The sequence below is a fragment of the Gymnodraco acuticeps genome, unplaced genomic scaffold (genome assembly GCF_902827175.1).
Source record: "Gymnodraco acuticeps unplaced genomic scaffold, fGymAcu1.1, whole genome shotgun sequence".
Lineage (NCBI taxonomy): Eukaryota > Metazoa > Chordata > Actinopteri > Perciformes > Bathydraconidae > Gymnodraco > Gymnodraco acuticeps.
The window spans coordinates 192,273-214,731 of NW_022991970.1; the positions used below are offsets into that span (position 1 = coordinate 192,273).

The 22,459-nt window shown below is 40.2% G+C and overlaps 1 protein-coding gene across 1 annotated transcript in view; it reads left to right on the forward strand.

The window, feature by feature from the left end:
- LOC117536126 (serine/threonine-protein kinase WNK1-like) overlaps window positions 1-22,459 on the forward strand; it is a 99,430-nt gene that overhangs the window by 38,700 nt on the left and 38,271 nt on the right. Inside the window, 1 exon segment of the mRNA XM_034200864.1 lies at window positions 16,241-16,413. Coding sequence (XP_034056755.1) covers window positions 16,241-16,413 — 173 coding nt within the window.

Below are 22,459 nucleotides of genomic sequence, written 5' to 3' on the forward strand. Positions count from 1 at the left end.
TCGCAGCGCATCTGTAGCACTATCAACAACATGATCCATTTGGGGTGGTGTACATTTTGTATACGTTTCCTCCCTTACATGCAGACATGCTATCGAGTTAAGTATTGGTGGAATCTCTTCCTTAAATTTGGCTACAGTACTGACAGATAGGTTTCTGCAGCTGGAGCTTTTGACTAAGGCTTTGTAGTCTAGTAACAGTACTTCAAAAGTTACTAAGAAATGGTCGGATAAAGCAGGATTATGCGGTTCGACTAATAGTTGCTCAATTTCAATACCATAAATCAGAACAAGGTCGAGAGTGTGATTATAGCAGTGGGTTGGTTTATTTACACTCTGACAGAAACCAACAGAATCTAATATAGAGTTAAATGCAACAGTAAGGCTATTTTTATCTTCGTCAACATGAATATTAAAGTCACCTACGATAATTACTTTATCTGTTTTAAGTACCAAAGTTGATAAAAACTCAGAGAATTCTGATAAGAATTCTGAATAAGGACCTGGTGCACGGTAAACTGTAACAAATAAGATTGGCTGCAAAGTTTTCCAGGTCGGATGCGTAAGACTAAAAACGAGACTTTCAAAGGAGGTATAAATTAATTTTGGTTTAGTATTGATAAGTAAACTTGAGTCAAAGATTGCTGCAACTCCACCTCCTCGGCCCGTGCCTCGGGCAATATGAGTATTGATATGGCTGGGTGGAGTGGCCTCATTTATGCTGACATATTCTTCATGTCTCAACCAAGTTTCAGTGAGACAGCATATATCAATATTATAATCTGATATTAAATCATTTACCAATATTGCTTTAGATGCTAGAGATCTTATGTTTAAGAGACCACATTTAATCTTCCTGTTTTGTTGCACTGTAGTAGTTGTTACATTTACTTTTATTAGGTTATTATGTATGACACCTCTATTAGGTTTTACCTTAACTTGTCCTTGGGCAGACACACACACCGCTAATATTGGGGTTTTTTTGGGTTCGGGATTCCTATGGATGACTGCCTAGGAGAGAGCGCAGAGAAGCATGTAAGACTGCGACTCCGCCTCCTGGTCTCAACTTCAGTTTGTCATGGATTAAGTCCACAAAGCCCTGAAATGTTTGTCGAAATTAGATCTGCACCTTCCAAAGTATAGGATGAATGCCGTCTCTCTTAATCAGACCAGGTTTTCCCCAGAAGGCTGTCCAAATATTTACGAAGCCCACATTGTTTGCTGGGCACCACCAAGACAACCAGCGCTGAAATGATGACATGCGGCTATACATGTCATCATTGATCAGATTGGGGAGGGGACCAGAGAAGCACACTGCTTACTGCATGGCTATTGAGACCACACCCCCACAGGCACGGTGCATTCCTCCATCACATACACAGATGAGTAATATTTAACTCAACATTCCTGTTTTCGTTCTTCAATGAAACAAATAATTGTTCAATAAAATAATTAACTTGTTCTGTTCTTTCCGCCCCTTTGCAACCCTAGGCGCTACTGTACAAGGAATCTGTCTCATTGTCTTATTCAGTGTCTCTTCCTTTCCTTTGCCTGACTTCATTGTTTGGATATTTTAAGAAGCAATTGTGTTAACTAAGGCTTCAAAATCTTTTTGTCATCGCTCATTGTTTCCAAAGAGAAAGTTGGACACCTTTTATACCTGACCTCACATACACGCCTTGCTCAGGTGTAAAATGGGTTATAGGCACAATGAAACGTGTACACTTCCTCAGTGTGTGTCTGCAAATGTACAGTTGGTAGAAGTTCAGCTATTGTCCAGGTCTTTGTAAATGTAATTGCAGCCAGATGTACCGTGTGATTAATTACATGGATTCCTTTCAAAGGCGACAGCGCTGTACATTATTGTAATTATCCAGCTTCTCGCCCTATAAGAAAGTCTGCTAACCATTACTCTAAAGTAAAGACAGCTGAAATAGCTAACTTTCTTGTTTCTTACGCTTTGGGTCAGGTTACAAAATGGGTCACATGTTGAACTATATTGAGAAAAACTGCTAGCAATGTTTGTGTTATGGTTACTTAGGAAACCTGCTGTCCTAACTTGGAAAATGAATTGTAATACTGAAAGGGTAGAAACATGGTTGGCTATATTGTAGTAATAGATAACATGCAAGAGAACAAATGACACATTTCATGCTCAGACATGCTCAGACTTTCTTAATGTACACTGTTGCCCATAAAGTTGGATTAACATCTGTAAAGAGGAATATGTCTGTAAAAACTTTATGGGCAACAGTGTACTTTAAAAAGACAAATGGAATGTTTGAGAAGTTGGTGAGATGAATAACAGTTCATGTCATGCAATATAACAACCAGTTCCTCCTGTCACTTTCTGAATACACCTTTTAACTTCTCCTTTTATAAAAGTGCCTTTGTTAAAAACTTTAAATCAGCCCCTGCGGTTATCTTAGTTTAATAGTTGGCTCCGGAAGAAGCTTGTTACATACTGTGTGAATTAGTCTCATGAAGTGAGGCCTCATTGTTAATATTATACTTATATTTTCTAAGAATGAGGCTCATTATGAAGTCATTCAATTCTGCTTTTGTCTCAATTGACAGCTCATTATCTGAACTGTCTTCACTCCCACCTCCTAATCTCCTCTCTCCCCCTCCCAGCCTGCAAACCTCAGTATTCATGTAGCAACAGAGGTGGAAAGTAACTACGTACATTTACTTTACTTATTCAAGTGCTGTACTTAAGCACCATTTTGAGGTACTTGTACTTTACTTGAGCATTTCCACGTTTCTTTATACTTCTACTCCACTACATCTATTTAACAGCTTTAGCTACTTTTAACAAAATACATCTCTAAAAATTAAACTAGTGGACTAAATCTTTGAATCACAAAGTGTCAGATTATTTAAATATTTAACAAAAAGTGAATCAGGACTGTGTTTGTCTACAACAGTAACATGCTACTGGATGCAGCAATATTATCCAGAAATGTCACATATATACTGTAAATACAATTATATACACAGATGATGGCAATTTTGATCCCCTATGATTGCTTTTGATATTTTGAGTACATTTTTCTGATAATACTTTTGCACTTTTACTTAAGTCACATTCATTTTGAATATAGGACTTTTACTTGTAATGAAGTGCTCTGACTAATGGCACTATTACTGAAGTAGACCAGCTGTGTGTAGCAGCATCAACCCTCACGTCCAACATGTGTGAGTTGTTCTTCATGAAGACAGTGTGTGTTTGTGGTTGATGTTAGCGTGACTCACTCAGTCCTTGTGACATTGACATCTCTCTCTCTGCGAGGCATTATTGAGACAGAGAGGCACCTCTACAGTAACCCTACACTGTGTGTGTGTGATATAATCCAACCCTCCTTCCTTGTCTTTTCTCTTCCCCTCTGTGTCCATATAAATCTGCTCTCCAGGGGTCTGTATGGTTGGCTTGTCTTATGCTTTCAAGGAAACTGTTGTTATTGAAACCATCCATTTACGCCTGCACATTCTCGCACAGTTTCCTCAAAAACATTCTTCTAATTGTCACTGTTAAAATATGTTGTTTATCACTCACTTTGTTTTTATGATGAGAGATATCGGGCACTGTAAGGAACATTTCTGCATTGTGTGTCGTCCCCACAGGAAAGACTTCAGAGGACAAATATGCCCATTTCCTCTTCTTGTAACCCCACTTCCTTCCTCACTTCTGCTCTCACCCCTCCTCTTTGCAGTCTTCGCCTGTTTTGTCGGTCACAATGTGCACAGTGTCTGCATCTGTATTACTTATATATTCAATCTTTATTATGTCCTCTTAAAAGGATTTTTTCTAATGAATTTGTGAGGTTGTGTATGGGAGTACACCCAAGTGTAGCCATCACGTCACAGATGTTAACATATATTTTGGACATTCCTCAGTTGAAATGTGTCTGCTTCAAATCAGTGAAGTGTAGATCAAAAGTGAGGGAAAACTAGGCTAATGTCTGTGTAGCAGTGTGTGCCTTGGCAGTAATCGACTCACATCTGGAACAAATTAACCCCAAAACCTGCATGTAACAAAACCACAGTCAATCATCACATAGACCCACAGAGAGACACACACCATCACACACACACGTGTACATTGGGCTGCTTCTGGAGCCGTCCAGTGGTCGGTCACGGCTCTATGGGTAGCATGTATCTGCTTAACTTCTCTGATGAGGGCGTCAGAGCAGGAGCCTAAATCAGTTCCTCTCCCTCATATCGTCTAACCAGAGGAAATCTAGGCCACTGAGGGGAGGAAAGGGCAGAGAGACATACTGTAGAGGGGAGCGCTGGGGGGGGCGCGGGCACGCCGTGATATGGAGGGGCAAAGGAGTGTGGACTTATACGTTTGATGTTTTAGCTTGTTTGTTCTGTAATCTACCATACAGTACTTCTACCAGTCCATAGCCGCCTCATTTCCAGCTCTCTTCTGTCTCGTTCCCTCATCTCTTTCCACTTTCCTTTTCTCTTGACATCAGCTAATCCCTCTTTTATGCATATTGTGTGGATGGGACTATTTATTTTGTTTTCACTCTTGCATGTGTGCTTGTGCACTGTGTGTGTATGGTACGTGTGTGTGTGTGTGTTTATATCACTTCAGGGATTTAGTTAGTATGAGGAGTAACAGACACTTGGTTACTCTACCATTAAAAGTATTTTTTAGGCTGACCTACTATAAATGTTCATTGCTTTAAATATTCAACACAAGGTTTTTACTAGAATATCTTTAGTGTCCTCTCTGTCTTCGGCCTAAAATCTGTTTTCTGTCACGGAATAATAACAAAAAAGTAGTTCCCTGGTAAACTGGCCCATACCGTGTACATTTGAATCATGTTTTAAAATGAAGGGGAAAAAAGGTGATAGTCCTTTTAGTAACAAAGCAGACAAATACAAGGTCAATGGTCTTAAATATAAGATATAATATAAGAAATAAAGCTGTGAGCAGGAATATGCTTTATGTCACCAGTGCATGTCTATTGATACTTTAAGTTCATTTAGCTGGTACAACTGTTGTACTTTACCTACAGTAAGTGAGATTTTGAATGCAGGACTTTCACTTGTTATGGAGATAGTGTAAATACTTCTTCCACTTCTTCTGCATTTCATATTGAATACCGTCATTGTTCAAACTGGTATGTTGCTCAGTCTGAGATTGATAGCGGTCATGGATTTAGGCAAGTAATAGACAAGATAACAACATGTATTTGAGTTTTCTAGGCCAATACTCATATAGGACTGAGAATATGGGACCAATTCATTGTTAATATCCATTTAAAAAGTATATAATGCATGTCTTTTTCAAAACAACACCAAAACAAAAAAGGTGGAACAAGTACGCCTGTCACCTGAGCAATTAGCACCTTGACTTCTATCAGCTCTTTTAACTTCTGCATGCACTTCAATAATGAAGGAATCATATCACACAAAAGGCGAGTGAACATGACACTGGTGAATAATCACTTAGGAAGCTTTTTCCACCACACTTAGCTGACACCAGCGGATCACTACAGTCGAGCATCCATATTGTTTTCCAGTAATATACTAGAGACACAGAGTGCTGCTTCTTGATTGGATGGCAATGGCCGTTGCTGCTCTTTAAAAGAGAAACCTGAGAAGTGCTAAAGTTCAGCCTGGGCGTTCATAGTGATTTAATGGAGTGTAAAGGGATAGTCCTCCAAAGATGATGTAATATGTGTATCTGGGACAGCCCTCTCTAACCCTGTGTTAGATCATCAGTTACTGCAGCAGTCAGGACCTCGCCATACGGCCTCACTTACACCCTGTGGAAGCCTGGGAGACGTGCACATAAGCCCTCCTAATCACACAGAAACAAACACTACAAGCAATACGCACATGTGGATTTCTAGTGTTTCTTGGAAATGAACTTGGTAGCATCTGTTGGTATTTTAGCAGGCTTTAGTAGGGATTGTGTCCATGATCCTCCCACAGTATACGTATAGGATCCCCTAAGTGCTTTTATTTGTCATTGTTACTCACTTAAATGTCTTGATAGGGAAAAAGATTTAAAGGTCTGAGCTGCAGACATTGTGGCGTGGATTATATCTGTTGACATAGTCTGTTTATTTAAGATGTGTTAATAAGAAGGCAGAAGGACGTATGCTATATTAAGACTGCAACCTTGTACACGCAAACATACTTCGACACTTTTGCTCTTAAAAGTCTAAAGTTCATTCATTATAGTTTAGAACTTGGGTACACAAATGCTTAATTCACACTTGACACATGACACATTGCCTTCTCTATTAAAAGGGTCACATTCTTCAAAGTTCAGAGCCTTCGCAGTACCCCCCTTCAAGGCAGGCCTGATAAACGACCGCCTTTTCTTTTGTATGTCTCGTGTTTCGAATGAATCTTCATTACACTTCAAAGAGCCTTTTACAGCCTATTGTATCAAACAAGGAAAAAATAGATGCTACTTTTTACAGGCATTTTGTAAGCTATGATTATCAAATAATTCAGTGCATTTTAATTGTAATGGATAAAACATTTATTTTACAGCACTATCCTGTACTTCAAATGTTCCTTTTTCTCTACAAACACATTCTGTCCTATCCAGAAAATCCAAATGTATTTAGGATTTCTCCTGATAATCTTCCTGGAATACTAATGTAATAATAAAGCTGAAGTAAATAACACAAAAATACCTTTTAATCTGACTGTAAATCTCTGAATCCCTGTTTATTTCATGTGACTTCATTAGATCTTTGTTTCCTGTTTGTGCCACAAAGGAGGCCATTGTTGGTTGCTAATCATTTTCATCAAAACCACAATCAATGAATAGAGCTTTATTATAGTCCCAGATATTGGAACAGGTCCGCTCAGCTGATTCGGGATTTGTGCATTATTGGTTTAGAGACGATGTTTTGCAAGTTGAAGGTCACAGGTTCACAGAAATGTTCACAGAAAGAGCTCTGGAAGTCTGGCAAGACATCTCTTTTCACTTCCAAATGTGGGGTCATTCCTGGCATGATGTGATTTGCTGTGCATGGCGTGCTGTTCTGCTCAGGATGAACACTTTTGAGGGGAAGCGCTTTACAGCACCAGGTCCTCTCATCATCGTCACATTTCCTCTCAGTATCCTTAGACCACGCCATCAAGTGGCTGAAGTGACTGGTGTGGTAGAGAGAGGCTGTCTCTGAAATGCATTCTGATTGTATTCTTCAGAAATCCCACTTCACAGAAACATGCGAGAAAAAATACAGTGAGTAAATGCTAGTGAGTGGAAACATATAAAAGAAATAGCAAGAGGAGGTGTGTGTGTGTGTGTGTGTGTGTGTGTGGTGTGTGGTGTGTGTGTGGTGTGGTGTGTGTGTGGTGTGTGTGTGTGTGTGTGTGTGTGTGTGTGTGTGTGTGTGTGTGTGTGTGTGTGTGTGTGTGTGTGTGTGTGTGTGTGTGTGTGTGTGTGTGTGTCACAGAGAGATGAGACAATAGGCTGCAGAGTAAGTGGCAGGCTGAGATGGGACCTATTGTTAACACCAGTTAGTACACAGTGTACACACACAAGAGTTGATGGTGAACCCATCCTGATGAATAGGTTTGTTTGTGGTGCCTTCTTTTACAAATCAGAAAAAAACAATATGTCCCATTATGTTTTTTTGTTTTTACTTTTCAACATCTATTTATGTACACAGTTATATCTAATTGCTTTTAGTTTTTTATATTCAAATTCATAGTTTGTAAAATATGTACATTTAATACCTATCACTGCTTTTATTTAATTCTCAATAAAGATATTCTATCTATCTTTGATCTACTGAAATGTGATACCTAATCACAGGAAGTTCTGTGTGCATTTAAACACATCAAATCTTTTTATTTTTGTCATCTACATTTTTGTATTAACTGCATATAAACCACACAATCGTGAACGAAATAACCTCTCTCTTGAATACAAACACATTGAAAACTGCAATATGCCTTTCTACCTAAATGACCGATTTTCTGCCACAAATAGGTCAGATTACAACACACACACACACACACACACACACACTAACACATACACACACACAAAGCCACATGGCACTGGTTACTGCAATATGTGGAGTGGTGATTGATGGGAAACCAAAAACCACCTAAATAGGAAGAGGTGGAGAAAGGTGGGGTGATGGTAGAGACAAAGAGTGAGCATGGCAGTTGGAAAGAGTAACAATAAATAGAGGAGAAAAACGAACAAAAAAATCTCAAGAGGAGGGTGTGAACTAGTGAACTCAAATCTTTGTGTTTCCTTCGTTTTGCTGGAATGTCGATTTAAACGATGACATCAGTCCTCTTCACTTTCCCTCCCCCTCTGACTTTTACTGGAACTTATTCGTCCTCTTTTCAATCATTCTAATTATTCTTATTCATAGCAGATGCTCTCTCTGCTGCTAGCCATAGCAGGCCGTGGTAAAGATCTCTGAGAGGTTTTGGTTTTTGTGCGCAGGGTAAAACTTGTGTGTGTCTTTTTGGTGCACAAAGCTGTGTGTGTGTGTGTGTGAGAGCATGTGCTGCAGGGGGTTTGTGCTTCTCTGCAGGGGAGTGTTTCCAGAGTGCAGGGGGTCTGACAGACACTAAGGCTATATACTAATGGAACACACCGGGTCTTTTTCATGCACTTGAAGATACACACTCATGCATGTGCCCCCGTGCAGGCTCACTGTAGGTCTTCACTGTGTATAGAAGCAAATCGGCTCATTCATGCGACCCAGGGGCTTAATGTAATCAAGATTTACAGGTCCGGACCTTTCTCTCCAGTTACAGACCGACATTCTTCAACATTTGGGTCAGGGCTAGGAACATTGATCAGAGGAACATCGAAGTGGGTCAGCAACACATTTCAGTGAAACTGGGATGAAAAGTGTATAAGTAAAGTTGGATTCCAAAAATGGTTTAATTTCCAGTAGAAAAAAGTATGCAAATAGTGGTTTTATGTGTGTATTTTCATATTAAACCATTAGGTCATTAGGAAAAAAAATACATTTATTTTCAGGGGCAGATGCAGACCTCGGAGTACTTTCCATCATGTGGTTTTAACAAAAATAATCTCTAAATTAATTCCGCAATGAAAGAGTTTTGTTAAGCATTTTGTTGGCTCGGCTTTGTCATAATTATGCATCCAACAAGGGACAAAGCTTTCTTTGGGATTAAATGATAAAATAAAATATGTGCCACTTTTGTGTGATCCCTTTATGTATCATCCTCCATGTCCCGTCTTCCATGGTAAAAACCAAACGATGATTATTCAGACTTAAAACAAAGGTCATTTCAGAAGTCAAATTTGAAGAAATGTCCTCCAGGCACTCCTAGATTTCTTTATTTACACGCAGCTAAAGTGCTAATGTTGATCCAGATATGTAACTCTACTGACTATCTCTATATCAGTTGCATGGAAATATGTGATTGGGTAAGAGGGTTTTTGCTTGAGCAAATATTCTTCAGCTTCCACAGAAACTGTCACTGTCAAGTCATGCTAAATGTCATGGGATCTTTCATGGGAAAGAGAAACATTTATTCATGCTAATTCCTTAGAAATACCACACCCATTTTCAACAGTCCAGTTGTAGGTTTGCCAACACTTACAGACTCTTCAGCATGTAACAGGTCTTAAATGTAAACATTTTGACATGACTTTGTGGATTAAACATCTTCTGAGGGTGTCAAATCTTCTCATATTCTCCTATGGATATGTTTCCTTTATGTTAAAACAAATTGCTGTTTTATATAAGTGACAAAGACAATCTTATGCAACTATGTATGCTATATTTAGGCTTCCACTGGCCCCTGGAGAGATAAGCACTTTAGACAACATCCTGTGACTTTCAGCACCCAGAAATTGTAAACACTTAATAGTATTTGTTGTAACACAGCAGAGTACCAGTTTACATGTCTGAGTGTTTATTGTCTGAATTTCTGGCACTCACACTGTTTTCTCCCGTTGCAACCTCCATCCATCTGTCGATGTGTGTGTGCTGCTGGCTCTCTGGAGAGCAACAGACCAAAGCAGACGAGAGCAGATGATCACTGAGTGTTGGAGCACAGTTGGGAGTCCAGATGAGACACGTTGATTACAGGGTGTCAGCTTTTAGCTGCAGGAAGCTGAATAATGCTTTAAAACTGCAGATTCACGTTCTCTGTGTGTGTGTGTGTGTGGTGTGTGTGTGTGTGTGTGTGTGTGTGTGTGTGTGTGTGGTGTGTGTGTGTGTGTTGTGTTTGTGTGGTGTGTTGTGTGTGTGGTGTGTGTGTGGTGTGTGTGTGTGTGTGTTGTGTGTGTGTGTGTGTGTGTGTGTGTGTGTGTGTGTGTGTGTGTGTGTGTGTGTGTGGTGTGTGTGTGTGTGTAGTGTGTGTGTGTGTGTGTGTGTGTGTGTGTGTGTGTGTGGTGTGTGTGTGTGTGTGTGTGTGTGTGTGTGTGTGTGTGTGTGTGTGTGTGTGTGTGTGTGTGTGTGTGTGTGTGTGTGTGGTGTGTGTGTGTGTGGGTCCAGAAATAGGGCAGACTGACTTGGAGCTGTCACTTACGCAGGGATGTATAGTTGGCTTATTTCTAGTTCTCAGTTAGGCTCAAAGAAGATAGCAAAAGAGTGAAGCTGGGCTTAGGTGTGTGTATGAAAGATAGAGAGGAGAGTGAGTGCCTATTTATGAGTTGGACAAATTCGAGTCTCATGATGTTTTGAAGCTCGGAGCTGAAAAGCAGGGATAGAGAGAAAGAAAAATAACCACTGTCAACAGAAATACTCATGAGCCATCGATCAAATTAAATCCTTAAATACCAATATGCCAACAATAATTTAGTTTATTTATATATATTTCTTTAACATACGCATTTACTATGTCTACAAAGCCTCTACTGCAGGGGTACTCAAACTTTTTTGTTAAAGGTCCACTTGTGAATTTTATACAAGGTCAATGGTCCGGATCAATGCCAGTAAAGTCCCCCCCCCCACACACACACACCCCCGGAGCAGAGCAACGAAACTGAAATTAAGAAGCAGTTTCGGCGCGCTATGCATGTACTTTGGTCAGGAGGTTTTAAAGTACTATATAAATAAAGTTGGATTGGATAGGATTAATCTACTTGATTTGGGGGCCCCCTTCTGGTCCAAGCACTTGCCTGTCGGTAAACGGCGCCCCTGTATACACACAGACATTCAATACATACATACATACATACATACGTACAGTATGGCTTGAACTAGTGGGAGAAATGGCACTGTTTGTCTGTAGCCAATGCCTTGAACCTCGGCAAAAATGGCATTAGAAGCATTAGAAAGTCAAGGTAAACTTGTGGTTAACTTAAATGCGTGTGACACTCGCGCACACAAGTAAATATACGCACGTTCATTCTCAGAACGCGTCAGACACAAGACAATATACATTAAAGGGGACCTATCATGCAAAATGCACTTTCTGATGTATTTTATACATAAATATGTGTCCCCGGTGCGTCGGGGAACTCAGGCAGCGTCAGAAAATACAACCCACTCTCTTTTCCTCCGTACCCAAATCTTTGAAAAACAGGGGTAGGCTACAACGAGCGGATACAGATTTGCCGCCAATCTGACGTCAAATCGGCAGCGGACCCACAGCACTATCAGAAACAATGCCTGACCCGTTTTGAACGTGTTTTGGACGTGTTTCGGACGTAATCTCGTCTTTGTTTACATTAGCAAGCCTCGCTAACACTCAGAGCTAACCTGTACTGGAGAGCACATGTGTTTTAAAAAGCAGGAAATCAAAAAAGGAACTCACCTTGTGATAAACCCGCAAGAGAAAAAGCATTTGAGATCCATACTGTTTCAGAAATAATCCTTGATGTGGATAAGAACAGGATGGCGTTTTATTACAACAGAATTTAACTTTATCTCCGGTAGAATTCTGATCAGGCATTAGCTCCGCCTCCTCTTTTTTTTTCAAGCTAAGGACCCAAAATCCGCATTTCTCTAACAGGGCTGCAAAAGAGCAGTATGAAGCATGGCTAGAATGGGTGAACTGTTTGGTATTTTAAGCAAAAAACTTCACAGACCTATATTTGTATAGGTATGGCCCTACAATATATTTTTTCCAATATAGCATAATAGGTCCACTTTAATTTACATCAGAATCAGATTATTTATTTATTAAAAAAAAAAAAAAAAAATTGTTTTTTATTTTTTATAATGGGGACACAGGGTTCGGTCCGGACTGATTTACGGTTCGGTCCGGATCCGGACCTTGGTCCGGAGTTTGAGAAGCCCTGCTCTACTGTATGTTCGAGTTGTGTAGCCATTTATAGTACAATGAAAAAGGAATAATGGATTAGGCAGCCCCCTTAGACTTGCTGTCTGCTTTCTCTGCTCACATCTATGAAGACACACACACACTCACACACACTCACACTCAGTAAGAGAGAGAGAGGGAGAAGTCTTCTTCTTCGATTGCCCTGAGGGAGGTGTCTAACAGAAAGACCCTGAACACCCATATCACTAAGTGCTGCTGGGAAATGGAATGTCTGCTTCCAGTTAGTCAGATGACCAAAAGCTATTGTCATGTGACCACCGGCAGGGTCATGTGATCATAATACAGTGGGATTCAGACAACGGGAGTACTGGGTTTGGGCTGTATCTTTTTTCGCATACTCTCCAGTCATCACACCGGCGTAGAAGATGTATGATTGTGTTTCATAATTATAATGCTTTTTTAGGGCAAAAGGAAAAGTTATAAAAAACCCTGAACTACATTAAACTGGGTGGCTTGTCACTAAATTGAGAATAGCAGGTCCACTTTAACAGTAAGTCCATATTACTGTAAGTTAGCCTTGGATGAATTTTGTGTGTGGGAGAGAAACTCCCTCTGTAGGGAACACAGGGATTTTAGCCTTTGCAGACCATTTACATGCACACAAACCTAAAAAACACACTACAGGAAAGGGGTAAGCATAAAAAAAAATACAGCTATAAGTAAATTACTTTACATTCACGATCATGTGCGTACCCCCTCTCTCAAGCGCATACATGCTTATGTTCTGCACACAACTTTTTTAAGAGTACCTTAAAGGAGTGCACTACTTGTGTAAAAATTATGGATCGACCGATATGGCTTTTTCAAGGCCGATACCGATTATTAATCAAGGAGACTGATAACCGATATTTGGAACCGATATACATTTGCAGTAAAATCAGAAAATCTTGGTGTCGAAATGTAGAATAACACAACTTCTTTGAAATGCCTTTTTATGTTTAATGAACTTTTCAACATCTTAAAACTGGTTTCCTCTCTGTGACCCTGAGTAAAGTAAATAAAAAAAATAAAAACTACTAAAACTTGTTCTGAACTTCTGATATTTGAGTCTCACTCATTTAGTAGTCCCAATTCAGCAGCACCAGATTGTGGTGCAGAAATCTGAGAAGGTCCCGCCTCTCTGGCTGGCTGCAGCCCGGAGAATCTTCAGTATTGATTGACACTTTAGTAATAGCCTATCAGATAGCGCTGTGAGCGGGACATTGCTCGTGAACAGTGGTGACTGCAGCCAGAGAAACGGCCGCATCAGAGCCAAAGTTGTATCGGCAATTTGATTGAAAAAAGGCCGATACCGATAATCTGTAAAATGCGGAATATCGGCCTCGATAATCGGCCAGGCCGATAATCAGTCGACCCCTACTAGTACAAATCCCTGAAGCTTTGGCTCTGTAGGCTTGTGATAAATGGGCGGAAACCCAGCATCATCAGTTGGATTGAAAGAAGAGCATCTGTTTATTTGATGTTAAAATCATACTTTTCTTTCCTGAATTCCCTGGATACTGCCAAAGCCTAGAGAATGGATTGGTAAGCATATGAATGTTTCTGTGTGTCAGTTACTAATGGGATATCATCAGTGAAGTAGCTGCTACAGGATGAAAGGATAAGCTTTTACGTGCCATTACACACACACACACACACACACACACACACACACACACACACACACACATTAATGCACTTAAAACCACACTGAAGCTTTCAGACTTTCTCTCTCCCGGTCTTTGTGTAAAGTGTGTGTAAATCATATGATATAGGTGAGGCCCGGGTTATACAATGTGACAATATGAGATCATCACCTCAGAGAATTGTCCTAATCTGTGAAGCAGCTCACAAGGTTTTCCTAATAGCTTTATAACATGAAATAAGACTTGCACACGTGACCTGGCAGAATCCTCAGCGCTGTTTGGTCGGAGATAAAGTACCACTTTACTTCAACATTTTGGGATTTGGTGTTACTGTAGCTTTAAAAACATGTGTTTTTGTTACATATTAAAATCTAGCACTCAAATAAAACAATGCAATGTAAAAAAAAAAAAGTCAACATATATATATATATATATATATATATGAAAGCTGTTTGAATATTTTGGATTTATTGAAGAAAAAACTACAATTAATTTTAGACAATGTGCCCTTCTGTTTAAAACTGGTTGTCATGGTGATAATCCTGACATGTTGTAGTCTAACCTCCAACGTCTGATCTTGCATCCTTTTGAAAATACAATTGCTTCTAAAAATACAAAATAAAACTCCCACTGTAATTTACTCAGTTTTTTGTGTCTTTTATCCAACAAACAGCCTTTGTGTCACTCCTGCTGCTCTTTCTGTGTTTGTCTCCAAACCAATCCGTCTGTTCACGTTCCTGTCATTTCATCCTCTAATAGGGTCACAGGCATTATTAAATGTTCTGGATGTGTGTCATCGTTTCTTTCCAACGCTCGAATATCTCTTGTTATTCTGCATGGATCATTTAAGAACTTAGAGTCAGATGGGAAGTTGAGACCATATTTTGTTGTAAATCTTTTTTGTGTTTTTAGACCTTATTTTGTCGTTTTCAGGCAACTATGTTTTATTCTTGGTGCATTGATGAGCTAAATGTGTCACCTGTGGTTAGACACAGAGCTGAAGAAGAAAAAGAAACATCAATGTGCAAAAACAGTCAGACAAGGCAACTAAGCTTACCCTCTAAAGCTGATAAACAAGCCGAATACCTAATACTTGTGCCAAACAAAATAATAGTGGCTTTTTAGTTTTCTCCTTGAGACAAATAACACCTTTAACACACATGTTGATGTATAAATGCAAACACACTCACACGTCTTTAAAGGTTCCGACACGCCCACACTTCCCGTTGCATATTTGTTTATTGAGGTGTCAGTGGTAGAGCTGGAATGCCCATTAAAGAGTGTGTGAGCGGGACATTTCTAAGAAGCTTGACGTCTGCGGGATGGAAGAATGTTGACAGTAACTTCCGCTTGTTTGGGTCACGCTGAATGGCTAGGACCGCTGCTAATAAAGACTCAGTTAAAGCGTGGTGCCGATGTTATCGGCCAGATCCAAACAAAACAAAGTATGAAGGACACACAGGACAGCTGTGGATTGGAAGTTCCTTTTTTTTAGGAGAGTGCTTCTTGGTGGGATGGTGCGATCTGGGAGGAAATCGCCCTCAAGGTGTCAGTCATTAATAATACATGTTTCTGGTGCCATCATCTCAAATTGTAATATTTTTCGGTTCTGTCATTTCTGTAATTTTCTAAGTGTAGCATTATGAGCACGGACACTTACATGTTTTACATTGGATATAATTATAGCAAACAGTTCAAATGAAACCACAGAAAGTACATTTAGTACTTGAGGAAAAACATCCATGTCTACAAACTCCCTATGAGAACAGTGGAGTTACAAGTCATAGTCATATCAGATATGGGAAATAAGAAAGAAGACATCAACACATTCATTCCCATTTATTCCCTCCTGCAAGTCAAATCAGTCGATCTATACAAATTGTTTCAAACCATGTGTCACAAAGTAAATCTCAGAAAAATGAAGCACGTACTTCACGACGAAAAGGAATCGATCAAACATGTAGTCTCACTCTGACAGATTTCCGTGGCTTCTTTGAGTTGAGATAACAGAGCAGTCTACTGTTGTATCCCTATCCACATCCTACTCTGGTACAGCATGTAATTACTATATGGCATCTGAAAGTGCATCTGCATTCTCGCGATGTTGCGTCAGAGTAAAAGAAGTTGTTATTATCCAATGCTGTTCCTTTTGTTGATTAGCTTGACTCTCCGCCCCTTAAACCCTCTACTCTCTTAACTTGATTGCCATCGCTCTCTCTATGATAGAGTTGTTCTATACATACATGTTTTGTTCAGTTAAATGCTTTCTAGATTCCTGATAATGTTTCCTTAGTATTTGTGATTTATTTATGACTCATTTTCCTCTTCTTTCCTGTGTGCAGGATCGCAAACTATCCAAGTCGGAGCGTCAGCGCTTCAAAGAGGAGGCCGGGATGTTGAAGGGTCTCCAGCATCCTAACATTGTCCGCTTCTATGACTCCTGGGAGGGCCCATGCAAAGGAAAGAAATGTATTGTTCTGGTCACAGAGCTCATGACATCTGGCACACTTAAAACGTGAGTACATGAGAGGTAAAAGGGTCTTTTCTGTAGCTGCCTCTGTTTATTCACTATTGCTGTGTAATTTGGAAAGGCAGATCAACTATGTTTTCAGTTGGTACAACAGAAAAGCTGTCTAAATGTAATACAAAGACTATACGTCATGCGTTATCATGTGAAACACTTTTCACAGGGAATCTGCACACACACTCCTATCAACCTCCTCTCCCCTGCTTCTAAAGAGCACCGTCATTATGGATGATGACTCACCGCCAGTTTTTTGTTGAAATGTCCCACTAAGGTTAACACCTGGATCTTCCTCTTTCCTGTCAACCTAATATGCATCTTTTCCTCTTCATTTTCATCTCAGCACATCACATCCCGGCAGTGCAGCTGTTAGTGGGTCAGCTCCTGTTACTGACTTATTACATGTACAGTATGTGCCTGTGTCTTTATGGGGTTGATTTAATGTCTGTCTATGTACAGATTACATTTTATGAGTGAAATGGCATTGCCCATATGCACTGTAATGAATCAATATCTATCCACCTCCCAAGTAAGGTGTGTCATCACCAAATGCCCAACATAAGATGAGAATCTCCAGAAGTATGAGGAGAATCCTTTCTCTGTGTGTGGTGAGCTGTAAATCTCTGGTTTGAATGCTGATATTAGGGGGGTCTGTCAGTGTCGCCCCTCCCCAAAATGTTCTGTAGTGAATCAATGCATCTGTGTCATTGTCCATGCCATGACTGCATGCCACTCCCCTGTACAGAATAGATGTGTGTCCATGAATGACAATGTGATTGTTGAGCTCCTCACACAATAAAAGGCTAAATGCAGGGTGTGTGGCGCACGCCGTGCCCCACGCAATGCATGGTGGGACATGGGCCCACCTGCCAGCTGCTGCTTCTGCTGCAGATTCCTCTCATTCCAGACAGAGGGAGAGACCAAGCCAGGCGTGTGGGGGGGCGGTGGGTACAGACTAGTTTTATGCAGAGTCACAGAAAGAGGAAAGAAGAAAGTGAACAATCTGAGGAGCTGACACTGAGACAGTCAGCTAAAGAGGTGGAACAGATGACAGATACTAAGTCAAAGGTCAAATGAATAACTAGATATGCTGGTTTTAGGTCCAAGGCAGAGTGACAAACTAATGAAACACCTGTGACCACAGTTAGACAGAGCATTAATCCAGCAGCACAGCAGCACCCTCCACTGGATATATAGGTATTACAATATTCCGATGTTTGCCATGCTGCATCTGATCTAGCATGTTTGAGAAAGATACAAAAGAAAGGCATCTCTTGGGAATGTGCCCTTTAAACAGTCCCTCACTGTACATGTGGTGAATGCATGTACATATATGCACAGGATCCGGCTGCACGGGGTCTGGCTGTCCTCCAGAGGCAGCCTCAGAAAGGAGAGGCGCTGCTGTGTGCTGAGGTGCTGGAAAAGAGTGAGACGGTGAGAGGGAGGACTGATAGGAAGGGAGGGTGGCGGTCAGGATGGAGACACTGACCAGCATCAGTTAGAGGCCCCTTATCTGTGTGTGTCCATGCAGGGTGGGCCGCCCAGGTATATTAACGGCCGCCCAAGTATATTTTGCGACCCATTTAGGTTTGTTTTTTTTTATAATTTTTTTTTTTTTATTCGTCCGTGACCACGACGCCATCTGCGATCGATTAACTTGTGGACAATGATCCCTTGCTCCCTTGCTCTGATCTCGCCTCCTTCTGGCCTGTTAAATGGCCTGCCTCACACAGGGTGACTGGCTGTCCACATGATGTGGCCTGCCGACATGGCCACTGTCATACAGATCATAAATCAAAGCCCTTGATTGGTCTCTGTGTGTCATTCAAGCTCGGGATAACCTCAGCTCAGGTGAGGTAAAGGACTCTCTGAGTGTTTAGATAGTTAACTTAGTCTAAGTTCTCAGTGGGTCTCAAACGGTGTGGTCACCATTTATGTAAACACATATTTCCATTTGAGAGGGTAGTGATTGGTCTAATGGGGTGGGCTGAAGATCGGAAGGCTGTGAGTTCAAATCCCGCCAGGAACACCACCACTAGTGTGCCCTTGAGTAAGGCACTTAGCCCTTAGTTACTCCAGGGAGAATGTCCCTGTAATCGGTCATTATAAGTCGCTTTGGATAAAAGCGTCAGCTAAATGAAATGTAATGTGATTAGTAAAATATGCATGAATAAATAAATAAAAAGTTAACTAGGTGAAAAAAGGTAAGATACACTTTTAAAACTTGTTGAGAGAAAACTAGTCTTTGCTTCTGCCTCAAAGAGGAGCAGGGGGGAGAGGAGGGAGACAGGAGAGGCTGATTCAGGAGCACAGACACACTCACAACTATAAATGAACCAAAAATAAATTAATAAACAAGTTTCAGTGTTTTTTTCATATTGGAAATGGTATGTTATTGGTTATGGCCATGATTTTATGATTATTGAAATGTATACAGTTCTGTTTAATATAGGTGTTTCCATAGATCTAGTCTCTTTATTTTCCCCTCAAAATGCACCAGATTGATGCATTTAACTCCAAAATAAAAAATTAAATCTTACCGGGGGGGGGGGGGGGGGGGGCATGCCCCTGGACCCCCCTGGAGGATTTGAGGTCGACCCCCACTAAAAATCACATGGATAGGTTCCTAAATACATTTATAAATACATTTATTTTTTTAAATAGTAACCCATTTCCATATGATCATGTGTGGGTAGTAGATTTAAACTATAGGGCTATCATTATGGACCCTGCCTGTACCTGTACCTGTTCGCTCTGCCATCGCGGGAAGGGTCTGCTAACAAGCGACCAACGGAAAGGAAAGGTTAATGTTGTTGCACGTCACCTCAACCCCCCCCCCGCTACCAAGTATATTTCAGATCTGTGGGAAACACTGGCAGTTAATGGACCAGCACCAGAGGCGTTCCCATACACACAGGCGTTGGAGCTGTTCTTCATGAAATCCCAGAAGGATGAAGTGCTCTGACAAACAGTGCCATCTTTGCGCAAAATTATTATACAGGAATGAAAAGTCAATAAATAAACATGTTTCTCCAGTCCAGAGTGACATTTTGTCAACATGTGCTTCTCCTTCATCTCACGCTGTAATCAATTAAATGTATTTTCCATTGTTTAGAAAAGATAAGCAGTTTTAACTCTCAAAGACATGAAGCTTTGAGAAACCCTTTTCAGTGGTTTCTGGAGAATTTCTAGACCAAACAATGTTGCTTTCTGGAGAAAATACTCAATAATTGATATGAAAAACATCATTCGTTCAGCCCTAATGTGGTTCTACTCCACTGTAGGAGGAATGGGCTGACTGATTGTTATCAAGTTAATGTTGTTCACAGTGAACTGCACCTGGTGTCAGTATGTACTGTAGTATAGCCAATAACCCCTGTGTAGCTACAGTTCATCAGAGGAACAGAAGAGAGGACACCCTGTCTGTTGCCGGCCTGATTCTCATGTAACTGCCTCTATAATATTATTGAATGAGTATCTCCTGCATTATATAGAGTCTATATAATGCAGGAGAGACTCATTCAATAATGGTTTAAACTGAACAAATATAAAGTTCAAGAAAGGTGAGGAGTCTGGTGATTAGACCCCATCATGCTGTCATCGTTTTACAGGGTTAGTCATGCCATTAGCGTTGGTAATATTCCCTCAATGGAGTTTAAACACAGACAAGTAATTGCTTATTTAAATTCTAATTTAAATGCCACCTATTAATGCATTTGAATCTGCTCTGATTATGACACAGAGTCCACCTGAGCTTTTACCTGCAGTCTGGATCTTAGCTCACTGCCAGTCAAAACTGTTTTGCAGAGTTCCTGAGCATTTTACTCAGCTGCCAGTTACTCAACAACACCGTGTGTAGATTTAGCAGCAAGGACATTGAATTAAACGCAGTGAATACATCAAGGATGAGCTCTTTTATTTGACAGAGAAACACAAACAAGTCTCCACCTGACTGGAGAAAATTGGGAACAGTTTCAGGTTCAAATGAAGTCATAAATTGTGAAAGAGTTCTCAAAGATTGATTGAAGTCTTTTCATCAAATCAGGAGGGTTTTTCCCACACGTACAAACGATGTGATCCCCCACTGCTGTGGATCTGTGTCAGCTCTGTGAAGCCTCCCTGCCTTCCACCCATGGGGGTGAGGATAATGGGCAGCTCCCACTTAGAAAGCACATTCAAAAGGCTCTAATGACGTTCATTACCATGGCTGTTATCGTTTCATTACAAGTTGCTTGGAGTGGGACATTTACATTATGTTGTAATGGGATTTTTTCCTTTATATGAATGCAACATTTACTAAATGTTTAAATGGCTGCTTCAATTTATTCTCCTTTTTTAAATAGTCAAATACATAAACAAATGGCTGTCTCTCATTCTCTTGTTTGTATCCAAATTGAAACAGATATCTGTTAACTAAATGTAAAATAAGGCAAAATCTGTTTGTCTTAGTATGTCATCATGATATCAGTGTCTTACTGGAACAGCAAATGTGTTGTCTCTGTGTCCACTTAACATCAATTCAAACACCATGACACAATTCCATCAGATTAATGATAAAAAACCTAGAGGACATTATACTGTACAACTTCTGAAATCCTCCTCCTGCTGCCTTGATATTATTCCAACAGGATTTTTTAAAGATGTTTTGCCTTGCATGGCCTCAGATCTACTTCATATAGTAAACAAATCTCTTCACTCAGGTATGTTTCCACAGGCCCTGAAAACTGCAGTCATTAAACCGCTCTTAAAAAAGAATAATCTAGATGCTTCAGTAATGAACAATTACAGGCCCATATCAAACCTCCCATTTCTAGGTAAAATCATTGAAAAAGTTGTTTTTCAACAGTTGAGTAATTTCTTGCATTTAAATAGCTGTTTGGATGTGTTCCAGTCAGGCTTTCGTCCAAACCACAGCACTGAGACTGCTCTTGTAAAGGTCTTTAATGACATCCACTTAAACACAGACAGTGTTAGTATTATTAGATCTCAGTGCTGCGTTTGACACTGTTGACCACAGCATATTACTAGACCGACTGGAAAACTGGGTGGGACTTTCGGAAACGGTTCTAAATTGGTTTGAATCCTACTTAAAGGACAGAAACAACTTTGTTTCTATAGGTAAATACACATCTGAGTTGACAAATATGACATGTGGGGTTCCTCAAGGCTCCATCTTGGGGCCTCTTCTCTTTAACATCTACATGCTACCACTGGCTCAGATAATGAAAAACAACAAAATAAGTTACCATAGCTATGCAGATGACACACAAATTTACGTAACAATTTCACCAGGAGACTATGCTCCAATTCAAACACTGAGTAAGTGCATTGAACAAATCAATGACTGGATGTGTCAGAACTTTCTCCAATTAAACAAAGATAAAACTGAGGTAATGGTTTTTGGAGCCAAGTCAGAACGTATAAAAGTTAGCGCTGAGCTTCAGCCTGCAATGTTCAAGACAACAGATAAAGCCAGAAATCTAGGTGTAGTCATGGACTCTGACCTGAGTTTCAACAGTCACATTAAAACAGTTTTGTCAATGTCACAGCAGGATTTGGAAAAACTTGTCCATGCTTTTATCTTCAGTAGATTCGACTACTGCAATGGTGTCTTCACAGGTCTCACTAAAAAATCTATTAGGAAGCTGCAGCTGATTCAGAACGCTGCTGCTCGAGTCCTCACTAACACTAAGAAAGTGGATCACATCACTCCTGTTCTGAAGTCTTTACACTGGCTTCCTGTGTGTCAAAGAATAGATTTCAAAATACTGCTGCTGGTTTATAAACAGTGTTGTGCTAGTTACTGAAAACCAGTAACTAGTTACCATTACTAGTTACTTCATTTCAAAAGTAACTCAGTTACTTTACTAGTTACTTACACAAAAAAGTAATGCGTTAGTGAAAAGTAACGTTTTAGTTACTTACAAAAAGGGCTCCCATTAATGCCCTTATAGCCTTCATTTCAGTACTGTTATTGCATTGGAGAATAATACAATCTGTTGATCAACTTGACATGCCTTATATGCAATCTGGATTG